This window comes from Anabas testudineus, chromosome 22 (assembly GCF_900324465.2).
Source record: "Anabas testudineus chromosome 22, fAnaTes1.2, whole genome shotgun sequence".
Classification (NCBI taxonomy): domain Eukaryota; kingdom Metazoa; phylum Chordata; class Actinopteri; order Anabantiformes; family Anabantidae; genus Anabas; species Anabas testudineus.
Window position 1 is genome coordinate 7143199 of NC_046630.1, and position 13541 is coordinate 7156739.

General features: G+C 39.1%; 1 protein-coding gene across 1 annotated transcript; it reads left to right on the forward strand.

The window, feature by feature from the left end:
* The first annotated feature begins 29 nt into the window (after window positions 1-29).
* LOC113148105 (programmed cell death protein 10) lies at window positions 30-6828 on the forward strand. The gene is made up of 8 exons (XM_026339599.1): window positions 30-157; window positions 1961-2181; window positions 2877-2930; window positions 4090-4207; window positions 4344-4470; window positions 5161-5239; window positions 5329-5411; window positions 6040-6828. The coding sequence occupies exons 2-8, from the start codon at window positions 2092-2094 to the stop codon at window positions 6119-6121; spliced, it is 633 nt and encodes a 210-aa protein (XP_026195384.1). The 5' UTR covers window positions 30-157; window positions 1961-2091; the 3' UTR covers window positions 6122-6828.
* The last annotated feature ends 6713 nt before the right edge of the window (window positions 6829-13541 follow it).

Genomic DNA, 13541 nt, shown 5'->3' on the forward strand with positions numbered 1-13541 from the left:
AGCCCTCTGATTGGAGGGCGTGTGTTTACGTAGCAACGGTCCGGAAGATGTCGCTCAGGCCAGTCCTAAAAAACTTCCGCCTTAAGTTGTAAAGAAAACAGAGCAGCTAAAAGGCAATCGACGGCGTAATCAGCCCATAAAAGAAGTCAGAGTAAAGGTAGATATACGAATATATTTGACACGACTATACCGTCTTACATATATAAGCCAGAGCAATTTGTTGAGGTATTTCAGCTTATCAGTAAGCACAAATCTTCATTTTACTGTAGCTAGCTTCTAAGCTAACTACGTTGTTCATTGCTAGCAGTTCGCTAACACTGATGTTTTCGGCCGTAGGCCTCCGTTGGGTCTTTACGGCTAGATCGCGATCAGTTTGTCACTTCATTCAGTCAGTTATCGTTCTGCAATTGGATTTTGGTAGTCTACTACTGTATCTAAACGTCAAACCCCAGCTAACGTCATAAGAACTACTTTGTTAGCTGTACTCGTTTAGCCTGGCCTTACCTGGGCCATCCACCCTCACAGTTGGCTAGCATTCGCACCAGACACTGTGGCTGACAAACAGTGATGTATGTCTAAAAAATGTTTGGCTGCCTGGGGAGGCCATGAATATCTTGAAAAGGCAATTTGAAAATTAGAATACTTCCCATGCAGTAGGTTAAAAACTACATTTATACCGTCTTGCTCTTTTAAGACTTACTCCAACAAATGGAACCACTAGGTGCTAGGAAGGGATGCTTGATTGTAGTGACTACTTCGCGGTTCCTTAATTTTGAAATATTTAGACATTAAAGTTGCTGTTTGGTCACATTGGCCTCACCATCAGCAGCCAAGAACATATAACCTTACAGCTAACCCTATTTCCAAGAGGTTATCCCTGCTGTATAGCTCACCAGTAGGTATACAGGTGTTCGTGGTGACTAAAAAAGCAACAAGAAAATGGCACATATATATTTGATCAAATGCTTGACTTTTTTATTGTTTAATTGTCAGAGGTCTTCTTTTTTAAATTCATTTTTAAAATTTTAGTCAGACTATGTTAGATATATAAACTACCTGTCAAAAGTCTGGAGTCACATAGAATTTACCAGGTTTTTTTTTTTTTTTTTTTTTTTAAGCAGATTTGATAATAATTACTGGACATAAATGCAGCTTAAACATAGTTCATGTTTTAATTGACTAAACTGCTATTTTTAAAGGAATATTTTAAATGGCCTATTGTCAGCGAACACTAGTGCTGTCTTCTAATTGCACATTGTGTTTGATAATGCAAGCTTATTAATTTAAAAGAATAACTGATCATTAGACAACCCTTTTGCAATAATGGTAACACAGCTGATGAGATTTATCTTTTCATGAAAAACACCGTCATTTCTATGTGACTCTATTTTTGACAACGATTAAATTGTGGTGTATAGATATTTGAAAATTATATAATTTCTTTATCTACATACATTTTATAGAGCTAACTACAACATGTATTATAAAACAAACTCTACAAAATAACACAGATGGATACACTGTCAGGAAGACTTCCACTCTCTGACAGTTTGTCCATCCACGGGTTTTGACAGATTTATTCAGATGCAGATTTTATTCTCTCACAGTACTAATTTCTTCCATGCTCAAAAGCCAGTGTTACCAAGTTCCCATGTGATACCTGATCTCCTACATCTGCAATCTCTGTACCTTACTGCGAGATACTAATTTGAATAATTGTTATGTAATGTAAGTGAGGACAGGGACATCATTCCAAACCATCATTTGATGTGGATTAATCACATCAAAAGAAAATGCAGATTCATGCATTCCATAAAGGTGCATCTCTACAAATAACAACTATAAATCTTTGTTGAAATATTCACTACTGCTTAGATGCTCAGTGTCTTGACATATTAATAGGATAAGGCCAAACCTCATTTTATAAATCCCTTGTTTTTATCTTCTAATTATTTTCCAGGCTCTTGTAACTCTGGAGCTTGTGTGGTTTTAAGAGTGTGTGTGAGTGGGAGTGGGTGAGTGTATGTGTGAGTGTGTGTGAGCTCCAGTTTCCTCCTCGCCATTTGACCAAGAGCTCCTCCCCCCTGGAGGATGACAATGGAGGAGATAAAGAATGAAGCGGAGACAAACTCCATGGTATCCATGACGCTGTATGCTGTGATGTACCCAGTTTTTAATGAGGTAAAACGTTCAGTGCTGACAGTAGCCACCTTTTGCAAACAGATTGTCTTGGTGTTGTTGAGTGGTAGTCATTAGATAGGTTTTCCTCTTAACAACCAGAAGAAGTATGTGTTTGTATCACATCTTAATGTACAGTGTTAAGCTAAAAAAGGAAAATGCAAAGCCATATTTTAACTCATACACTGTTAATAGTGTTATCTGTGCATTGATGCATTTTTCAGTCATGTATTTGACAAATTATCTGCAGTAAATATAACTATAAATATAGTATGATTTATATTCGCTGAAGACCCTTAAACTGTATTTATTAAAAAACAAAAAGCAAAAAGTGCAACTAGACTGACTGTTACAACACACTGTATTTTCTATATATAGTTGTATCATTACATTCTGTAATGTCTTAAACTTTATGTTGTAAAGTGCCTTGAGATGATTCTTGCTACTTTTGATTTGGTGTTGCAGGATATAAATAAACTGAATTGAATAATCCTCACAGGGTTGTCTAATAGTTGCTGAACTGGAAATTAAACAAATTCTTGTCCCATTTTCCAGTGTAAATGATAAACCCAATTATACTCTGTATGTCAGTGACAAGTAACCAAACTTGCAGCAGCATTTGAATATCCTACAACATGTAGTAGAACACCTCCATATTTGGAAGTGATGTGGTGTGTTTTTCACTATTTTTCCATTAGCTGGAGAGGATCAACCTATCAGCAGCTCAGACACTCAGAGCAGCCTTCATAAAGGTAAGGCACATTTTATTACTACTTAGCGGTTATCGTATATATAGTATAATATAGTATTGGGTGGGGTTAGGCAGTGATTAAATGATCATGTTCTTTTATTGATTGTTCTGCAGATTGACGTCTCCGTTGATTGATTTTTTGTTTTGTCTTTACAATGATGCAGTGATTTTGCAGAGGCCTTGATAATGACAAAAATATCGTATTTTTGACACACGTTCTTGACTACTTTGTTGATATTGCGACATTCTTAGCACTTCCTTTTATGCAAAACGTGCTTTTGTTGGATTCCATACTCCACTTCCCACTGGCAAAAATAAAATCAACAGCCACATAGAGCAGTACAATGGTGTTGTCATGTTTCAGCTGAAATCATCTTCTGAATGCAGTACTTCCTTTTTTGTCTTGTTCCTACTGTGTCATTTGAAAACACTAAAGGAACATTTGGGTACAAAAAGGAGCATTGGGGCTACATGGTGTGAACATTTTTTGTTTTCTAAAGAGTCAAAGAACGCTACTGTGGTGCAGTGTTTATTCTGTTGTTTCAGCTACAACTCTATCATCAATAATCTACAAAGTCATACACCATCACCTGTTTTGATTAGTGTTTCCACATTTGTCATGTAGAGACTGTTAGATTCGTTTTACATGGTGGTCTTTAGGCATGAGCAACTTTGACTATTGACCTGATTGCAGGTGAATTAACTTAACTAGCATCAATATATCATCGCACACACCTTTTGATCAGTATATATGTTGGCAGTATATCAGATTTTGTAAATGTCCTGTTCCTCCTTTTTAGTTTTTATACTTCTGTGATTACATACTGGTCACATGTTATTGATATACAACTGCTGATCAACATATTCACTGTATGGACAGTTGAAATATTAATGAATAAGAAGCACCAGAGGGAGTAGTGCTCACCGTGCGGCTCCTTTACTATGACATTTAAGGGTCTTTTATTCACTTGTGTTGCTGCTTGGTTTCTTCACTGCCCCTGCTGTTTCCTGGCTGCTCTAATTCAAAGTTGAATTATTCAAGCTTATAGCTTTTGTGCATTCATCTGAACTACTCATGGCATCCATATAATATATATTAAATTTCAGGTTTTTTATAATTTTTTATTATACTTTTCTAACTCTGCTTCCCTTTTTGTCAGGCGGAGAGGGAGAACCCTGGTCTGACTCAGGACATCATAATGAAGATCTTGGAGAAAAAGAACGTCCAAATTAACTTTACTGAATCCTTACTGCGCATGGCAGCTGATGATGTGGAAGGTAAGATACCGAAAGTGATGCAGCTGTGCGGCCATCACCAGTGTTTTGTTTACATAGCCAGGTTGCTTGTGTTCATATGCTCATTTATGTAAATACTCAAGTTTATGGTTATGTCCTACCCTCGCTTTTCCTGCAGAATTCATGATTGACCGGCCTGAGCAGGAGTTCCAGGACCTAAATGAGAAAGCCAGAGCTCTGAAACACATCCTCAGCAAAATCCCAGATGAGATCAATGACAGAGTACGCTTTCTACAGACTATCAAGTAAGTGAGGGTACACACAGTGACATTAGATTTGAGCTGCAGTGCAGTGGCTTGAGCTAAATCATCTGTAGCATAAATTAAAATCTAGATTGTAGTACTGAATGATTTTTAGCACTTCCTTTTCACAGAAAAAACAATAAAAAATATCTGTAGTGTAACAATCCTGCCTCCCTCCTCCAACCCATGTGCTGTAAAACAGCTTTTCAGCAAAAAGAAAGTGCCTGGCTCCATTGTTTTGCTTTTGAAGTTTGGTTTCAGTTTTATTTATCACAAGATTTTGTGGTTGCCCTGAACTGACATGAGTACTACATGCTACATAACATGCATTGCTACATAAGACACATTGTGTCACCCCGTCCTTACACGTAGCAAATGTTTGAACGGTTTATAGTAGTGATTCAGAACATCTTGATAATTGTGTTTTTCTAATGTGTGTGTGTGTGTGTGTGTATAAAACAATAACATCATAACAGAATAACATGATTGTAAAACTATATTTTTTACATCCAGAAAACTCACTTTGATGTAGTACTTTAATTGACATTAAACCAATAAACACAGTATACATACAGCATAGTCTGGTCACAGTACACACCTAGAACACCTTGACTAAATTCCAGAGAACAGTCTTTTACAATTGTCCATTCATTGTGGGTATACAAATATCATTGCCTTTTGTTTTGTTTACAGAGACATAGCGAGCGCCATAAAAGAGCTCCTGGACACAGTCAACAACGTCATTAAGAAATATCAATACCAGAATCGCAGAGTGAGTAAACAGACATACAAAAGCACCCTGTTGTATATGTTTTACCGTGTGTTCCTTGTTTCTGAATAACCTTTCTATGTTTGTTCAAGGCTCTGGAACACCAGAAAAAGGAGTTTGTGAAGTACTCCAAAAGTTTCAGTGATACCCTCAAAACATACTTCAAAGATGGAAAGTAAGTTACACCAAACCAACACAAATTGACAGATAAGTGCTGAAATACTTTATTTATAAGTTGTTTTGATAAACATTCTGATCCACTAACTCTTAACAAATCACTTTATTGTATTGTGAAGGAACAGTTCCATATTAGATTGATAGTCTTGTAACCTTATCTGGTTGTCTGGTAGTCTCACTCTGTTGATAAAACTGGAAACAGGAAAGAGGAAAATAGTGTGTTTCCCCATATGTTGACTCAAATTCCCATGTGCTGATCACAAAGTCTCAAACATGAAGACATGCTTACTTATCTCTGCTCTATTTTAGTAAACTGAATAATAGGGTTTTTTGGTTGCTCAATTAAGCTTCTGGTAACTTAGGAAGATCTTTTGGATAAAGTGACGTTTTCAGTTCGTCCAGATACCCACGTTATTATCAGAAGCTAAGCAAATTTCTCGCACACAAGGTCGGGAGTGTTTGCAGTGACAGAGCAAATCATTTGTTAGTTAAACCTGCTGTAAGAAGGGCTCAGTCAAACCAGCATGTCCTTCTTTTTCCCCCCTCGTTTATAATTAACTATGTGTTTAAACAGCTCACAAGTTATTCTTATATGTTGTCAAGTTGTAATTTTTCCATGTTCCCAGGGCAATAAATGTCTTCATCAGTGCAAACCGGCTCATCCACCAAACCAACCTCATACTGCAGACCTTCAAAACTGTGGCCTAGTCCTCAGAGACCACAGAGTCCCCCCTGTCCTGGGGGGAGCTACTGCTAGAACGGTGGAAGCTTGAAGAGCGCCTGACCCATTTATGTAAATTAGAAAGAGTTGATTTTAGGGTTGGGGGGTCGATCCCATTGGAGTCGAGATTCTAGATTCCAGTTCAAAAGACTGAAAAGTGCCATTTTTTGAGGATTTTCCAGTCTTGAAATGGAACTGAATGGGCCCAAAGTCTTGGTTGATTGATTTTATTTGGACAGTTTTAATTTATAACCCTGGTCTTGTTGGGAGTAGGTGAGGCAAGTTGTTTATTAAAGACTAATTGCCATTTTTCTAATATATTCATATTGATCATTTTACTTTTAGCTTTTCAATCATGACTACATGAGACCATGGCTACAAATGAGACCACATTCAGTAGAGGTGTCTCTGTCCACTATACTGGTTTTCTCTTCTCTCTCAGTGGAGAGGAAGCAGTGTTGGACATCAAAAAGTTAGACTAAGATTTCATTTCTCCTTATTATCAGACAGAAGACAGAAAGCCAAATGACTTTGAGCACAGTGTGCGCCTTACTAAGTCCTGTAACATTCCCTCCTCTCAGAGTGTAATGAAGTGAAGCCAGTCCCTGCTGTTGGGGGATGTAGAGAGAGAAATGAAAGTTCTGTATTTAACTGATATCTGGTTGCAAATGTTCAATAAATAGTTTCCAAATGATTATGCTTTTTTAAATGTGTCCGAGTCCATTATGTGTGGGGTGACTTCTTTTCTTTTGATAAGGGAGCTGAACACTGTGTGTCTGTGTGAGAGAGATGGGATATGAGGCTTCACAGGAGTTTGCTGTGAATGTCAGGGACCTGAAACTGGATTCACCAGCATCCCCACTACGGACCGCCTTAGCATCTGTGAAGAGAAGGCTGGAAGAAGACGGCTCCCTCAGCACCAGAAGAAACCTCAGCCCAGACCAGATCTGCCTGCTCCTGGACTTGTGACCTGTGAACACCACCAGCTTCACTTACAGAGGTGACTTTCACAAACTGTGCCATAGGTTCCCCAGTGTCACCTGTTGTAGCCAACTTATACATGGAAGAAGTGGAGAAGAAAACGCTTAACTCCTTCCCGGTGAAGACACTTAGCCACTGGTTTGGATATGTTGATGACAGCTGGGTGAAGATCAAGATCCAGGAGGTACAGACATTCACAGACCACATTAACTCAGTGGACACTAACATCAAATTAACATCAAAAACCAGGGAGGACGCTAAAAACAACCAGTCCACCTTCCTGGACTGTGCGGTCATCATTAAGACAGGCGGCAGACTGGCAGTAGAGATTTCCCAAAAACCCACCCACACTAACCAGTACCTGTTGTTTGACTCACATCATCCACTACAACACAAAGTCATTAGGACCCTGAACCATAGAGCGCAAAACATCCCCACCTCCACACAAGCCCATTTAAAGGAACACTGGCATCTCAAGACCTGCGGATACCTCAGGTGGGCCTTCAACAAGGTAGCATCCTGTTCCAGAAAAAGAACAAGGGAACAGTAGAAGTCCCAGGTCCAACGCAAAAACCTGGTCATGCCTTACATGGCTCGTCCACCCAAAGAACGGACTCCAAAACACAAGATAGTGTATGCGGTCCAGTACAGCTCTGAGCTGTACACTAGAGAAACCCATCAGCCGCTAAACAGGTGCATGGTACAGCACAGGAGGAGTAACACCTCAGGACCTGAATCAGCTGTGTACCTTCATCTTAAGGACAAAGGGCACAAGTTCGATGACAGTGAGGCTCACATATTGGACAGAGAAGACAAGTGATTTGAGAGAGGGGTGTGAGGGAAGCCTTGCATGTGATGCCTCAGACACAACCTGTCTTTTATTTATCATGCTGCCCTTTTATCAATCCCCAGAAGGATGAGGCCCAATTCACACCTGCACCAGGTTGGACACACCTAACGACCCACTTTAGGGGGGAGAAGGGGTTGGCAGAGGTGTGACTATTACACAACCTCCTCTTCCATTGTTTCACCTAAGAAGCCTATTCCAGGCCAGGGGTGGAGTGATGCCAAACATGGAGCATAAATTTTTGGTTTCCAACCAACAAAGATAACTTCACCTTGATGACGAGAATCTTCACAGATATATGAGGCTTCGTTAGGCGTCACCTTATACGGGAATGCTCTCTTTTACTGTGATCTTTCTGTTGGCAAAAATAAAAGGAATGGTGTTTCTAATCAGCCACCAGGGTGGGTAAGTTGGAACTGATGGTTTTATGATTAAAGCATAATCCACAGTTTTACTGTTGCATGTCTATGACATTGTCAGATTTAAAAAGTGTTTTTTTAACTATCAGAATTCAATTCAATTCAATTTTATTTGTATAGTGCCAATTTACAACAGAAGTTATCTCAAGGCACTTTACAGTGTAAGGTTTAAGACCTTACAGAAAATATTTATACAAAAAATTATAGAGAAAACCCAACAATCCCATTTGAGCAAGCTTTAGGCAACAGTGGAGAGGAAAAACTCCCTTTAGAGGAAGAAACCTCCAGCAGAACCAGGCTCATAGTGGGCGGCCATCTGCCTCGACCGGTTGGGGTGAGTGGAAAGAGAAGAGAGAAAAGAACAGCAGGCAATAAAGACAACAACAAGCAATAAAGACAACAACAAGCATCAAGAACATTGGGCAGATGAACTGGATTCTGGAGATGTACAGCTCCAGGCTGAGGATACCTGCAGAAAAGTACAGAGAGAGGGAGACAGAGAGGAGGAAACACAACTACAGGAGAGAGAAGACACAAAGTTAATGACATGCAATGGTGGACTTGCATTGATATAAGAGAAAGGAGAGAGGAGAGGAGCTCAGTTTATCAGTAGAGGTCCCCCAGCAGACTAAGCTATATCAGCATAACTAAGAGATGGTTCAGAGTCACCTGATCCATCTCTAACTATAAGCTTTATAAAAAAGGAAAGTTTTAAGTCTAGTCTTAAATGTAGAGAGGGTGTCTGCCTCCCGAACCTGAACTGGGAGCTGGTTCCACAGGAGAGGGGCTTGGTAGCTAAAGGCTCTGCTTCCCATTCTACATTTGGAAACTCTAGGAACCACAAGTAAACCTGCAGTCTGAGAATGGAGAGTTCTGCTTGGAAGATATGGAACTATGAGGTCTTTAAGATAAGATGGAGCCTGATTATTAAGGGATTTATAAGTGAGGAGAAGAATTTTAAATTCAATTCTGGATTTAACAGGGAGCCAATGGAGAGAAGCTAACGTTGGAGAAATATGATCTCTCTTGCTAATTCCAGTCTCCAGAACTCTGGCTGCAGCATTTTGGATTAACTGGAGGCTCTTTAATGAGTTATTGGGACATCCTATTAATAATGAATTACAATAGTCCAGTCTGGAAGTAACAAATGCATGGACTAGTTTTTCAGCATCACTTTGGGACAGGATGCTCCTAATTTTAGCAATGTTTCTCAGGTGAAAAAAGGCAGTTCTAGAGATTTCTTTGATGTATGAAGTGAAGGAGATATCCTGATCAAAGATAACTCCGAGGTTTCTTACAGTATTACTTGAGGCCAGAACTAAGTCATCAATGGTGAGAATGTGTTTAGACATAGTGTCTCTGAGATTTTTAGGCCCAAACAGTATAACCTCTGTCTTGTCTGGATTTAGGAGAAGGAAATTGGAGGACATCCAGGTCTTTATGACTTTTAAGCATTCTTGAAGTTTGACTAGTTGATTAGTTTCTCCTGGTTTCATAGATAAATATAGCTGGGTATCATCTGCATAACAATGGAAATTTATAGAGTGTTTCCTAATAAGTGAAAAGAATCGGTCCAAGCACAGATCCCTGTGGAACTCCATAGCTGACTTTGCTGTGCATGGAAGACTCATCATTAACGTGCACAAACTGAAATCTATCCGATAGATACGATTTAAACCACTCTAGTGCTGTTCCTTTGATTCCAATGACATGTTCCAGTCTGTTTAATAAAATGTTGTGATCTATAGTGTCGAATGCAGCACTAAGATCTAACATGACGAGTATAGAGAGTAGTCCATTGTCTGATGCCAATAGAAGATCATTAGTAACCTTTACCAGTGCCGTTTCTGTACTATGATGTACTCTAAATCCTGACTGGAAATCTTCATACAAGTTATTTCTACGCAGGTGGTCGTACAATTGCTTAGAAACTATCTTTTCAAGGATTTTAGAGATAAAGGGCAGATTGGATATTGGTCTATAATTCGCTAAGACCCCTGAGTCCAGAGTAGGCTTTTTGAGCAGGGGCTTGACTACAGCAACCTTAAAAGCCTGTGGTGCGTAGCCTATTTGTAAAGATAGATTGATCTGATCTAATATGGACGTGCTGATCAAAGGTAAGACATCCTTGAGGAGTCTAGTCGGGATGGGATCTAAGAGACATGTTGATGGTTTAGAGGAATTAATTACTGAAATTAATTCAGAATGATCTACGGGGAGGAAGCAGTCTAAGTACGAGCGTGGATCGAGAGTTGTTGTACAGTCCATGCTAGATGCAGGGAGGATCTGATCAATTTTTTCTCTAATAGTTATGATTTTATTTGTAAAATCATTTTTATTATTTCATACATAATTTTTTCTTGTCATAACTTGGCACCATATTTCCCGCAGTGCAGCGTGACACCTAAAATCTGCAAACTTACTTGAGAATTGTATCGACCTGTTGCATGAAACACATGTTGAAAACGTACCCCGGGGGACTCTGTTTCATAGATCTGGCAGATCTGGACATGCATTTTGGTGTTTAGTTTGTGTGGTAAGACAATGCTGACGTTGCTGAGCTGAAATCAATAGACAACCCCCCAAAATACAGCATGCCTTGTCAGGTCCTGTGGACTGGTGGACGTAGCCTTGGATCAAGTTTTCCTCACGCTGCCAAAGAGAAAGGTGCGGGGTCCGGGGGCTGATTTAGGATTTTACTAGCTAGTGTATTGTTTAAGGTATGAAACTGTGCAAAAGATTATCATCACAAGGTTGCACTGAGGGACTTTTGTGGCGTGTAGTTGTCTAAACTTTGCGTGTGTCACAGCATTTAGGTAGATTTAGCACACTGGTGCTTTGCCGTTCTGGTACGGTTGCATAAACCTCTTCTGTCACTTGTGGCTTCAACCCTATGTCTTAATAGTTTTAGTGACTGTTACATCTTCAATGCACTCGTAGAGGTAAGCGGTCACAGTTTCTTCTGTTTCTGTTTCTTTTCAGTTTGTGTGGCTGTTGTGTAACTGCTTCTTTGACACCGTCTGCTCATTGTTTTGGGAAACAGTTCTGCAGAATGCCCTTGCCTGTAAGTGTCGCTTAAATGGTTTGCAGAGTTCAGTGTGTCAGATGGTCTGATTATCCGCCACCGCAGGCAATGATAAATACCCAAAGCAGCTTGGCAAAGTGTGAGCAGCGTTTATCACACTTTCTGAAGTAAATGAAGATATTTTATCTTCAAGGCCAGACGACTCCTAACTGAACCAGGTCATGTGCCTGGTACTGCCCTTGTTAGCTGAAATACTGTTGTTTATCTTCCTAAGATAGATCCTTTCCAGCGATGCCTAGTGATAACATAGCTGCAATGCATGAAATTGTCCAGGGACAGCAGCCCTTTCCCTTCCCTCCCCTTTCCTGCTGCCATGTGGGTTGTAATTGTAACAACTGTGTACAGTATACAAAACAAGACTTGTACATTCTTTGCAAATCAATCCAAAATATTTATTGCAATTCCTGACTGTTTAACTCAAGTCTGTATGTGCACTTTTATTTTGTTTTTTAATTGTGGGGGGAATCTTTGCCTTTATTTGCTAGTATAAGTAAACAAACGGACAGGAAAAGATGATGCATCACAGGTTACCAGCCAGAGACACTGTGCTTATGTGTTTTTATACAGTCAAGAGATGGCTTTACACTGGTAACACAAACACAGTCACCTGATCTCAACCCAGGTAAGCATGATTCCACTTAAAAGAATAAAAAGCAATGTATGAAAATGCCAATCATTTCTGAATCATTAATGTCACACATTTGTCAGTTGCCTTTCTTTTATAACCTAGTTAATTATTCTTAAAATAGGGCAATAACAATGCACCATAATACCCATCATGCCAGGTGGCTGGCTGGTTAGTGTAGTGGTAACATCTCTACAGGAGAGACTGGGGTTCAAATCCCAGCTGTGGCCTACCACCAGTAGGGGTCCTTAGGCAAGACCTCCTTACGCTTACCCTGCCTACTTTTGTACCCGACTTGTAAGTTGCTTTGGATAAAAGCGTCTGCTAAATGACTAAAATGTAAACCATGTAGTCGTGTAAGTGTACTTGATGACAAGATAATGTGGAATGTGGTGAGTAATGTGACAAAGATAAGAAAACAATTGCACTGTCTGAATGAAAAAAAAAAAGAACTGCTCAGCTGTAACCCTCTTGAGTAACTCCCACATTTTTTAGAAGATCTCATCTCACAAAACCAGTTAAGGCCTCCACTTTCGGGAAAGGTAACGTTTTGTTTGTGTGGGTGGATGTCATAAATGTTCAGAGAAGACGTTTAATATTTAAATGTGTCTACTCATAGACACAGTAACTCGAGTTTAAGATTAATGTTTAAGTGTTTTCGTCTTGAAAGCACCATTAAAAGGAAAAAAGAGACTGACTAGTTCATTGGTTTACCATTAATGTTTGACGTTCTCAGTAGGAAGCACGTGCTCATTCTGAACAAAAAAAGTCTGATACAAGAAAAAAAGTAAAACGTTTTTTTAAATTTTTTTATTAAAAAAAAAAAAACTCTGAATGAACAGTAACAGAAATATTACCTGATTATTTGTCCCATGGTTGTAAACAAACAGGCAACTTACAAGTAAGCCACATGCACTTAAATATATATTTTTTTTATAAAATAATAAAAAATATAATATAAGAAACCAGGTTACTGGAAAAAAATAAGATTAGATTACCCAGTTAATCCATCTATTCCAACTACTGTGGAATAGTAGGCTTTAACCTACAGTGACTTTAACCTGAGCCAAAATGTCATCTAGCGTCAAGCCAGGACATTATAGTTTAATTACAGCTTGAGGTGAGGGTGCAAAGACGGATTAGATGTTATAACCAGTAATTCAAGTGAATATTCAAACAACTCTGTGAGTCACAGATGAAGAAGGATTTGAACCACACTAAATTAAATCAAAGTGCTTTTACATCCATCACCAAGTATTTAAAAAATCTATTAATATAATTTAATCAAATGAGATCTTAAGAGCATGTCATTCATTTTGTGTCTTCTCTTTCCCGTAGTTATGTTTCCTCCTCTCTGTACTTTTCTGCAGGTATCCTTATCCTCGCACCTGTATATTTCCAGAGTGCAGTTACTGGTCCTACCAACCTGCCCATTTTTTTTTTTTGCCTC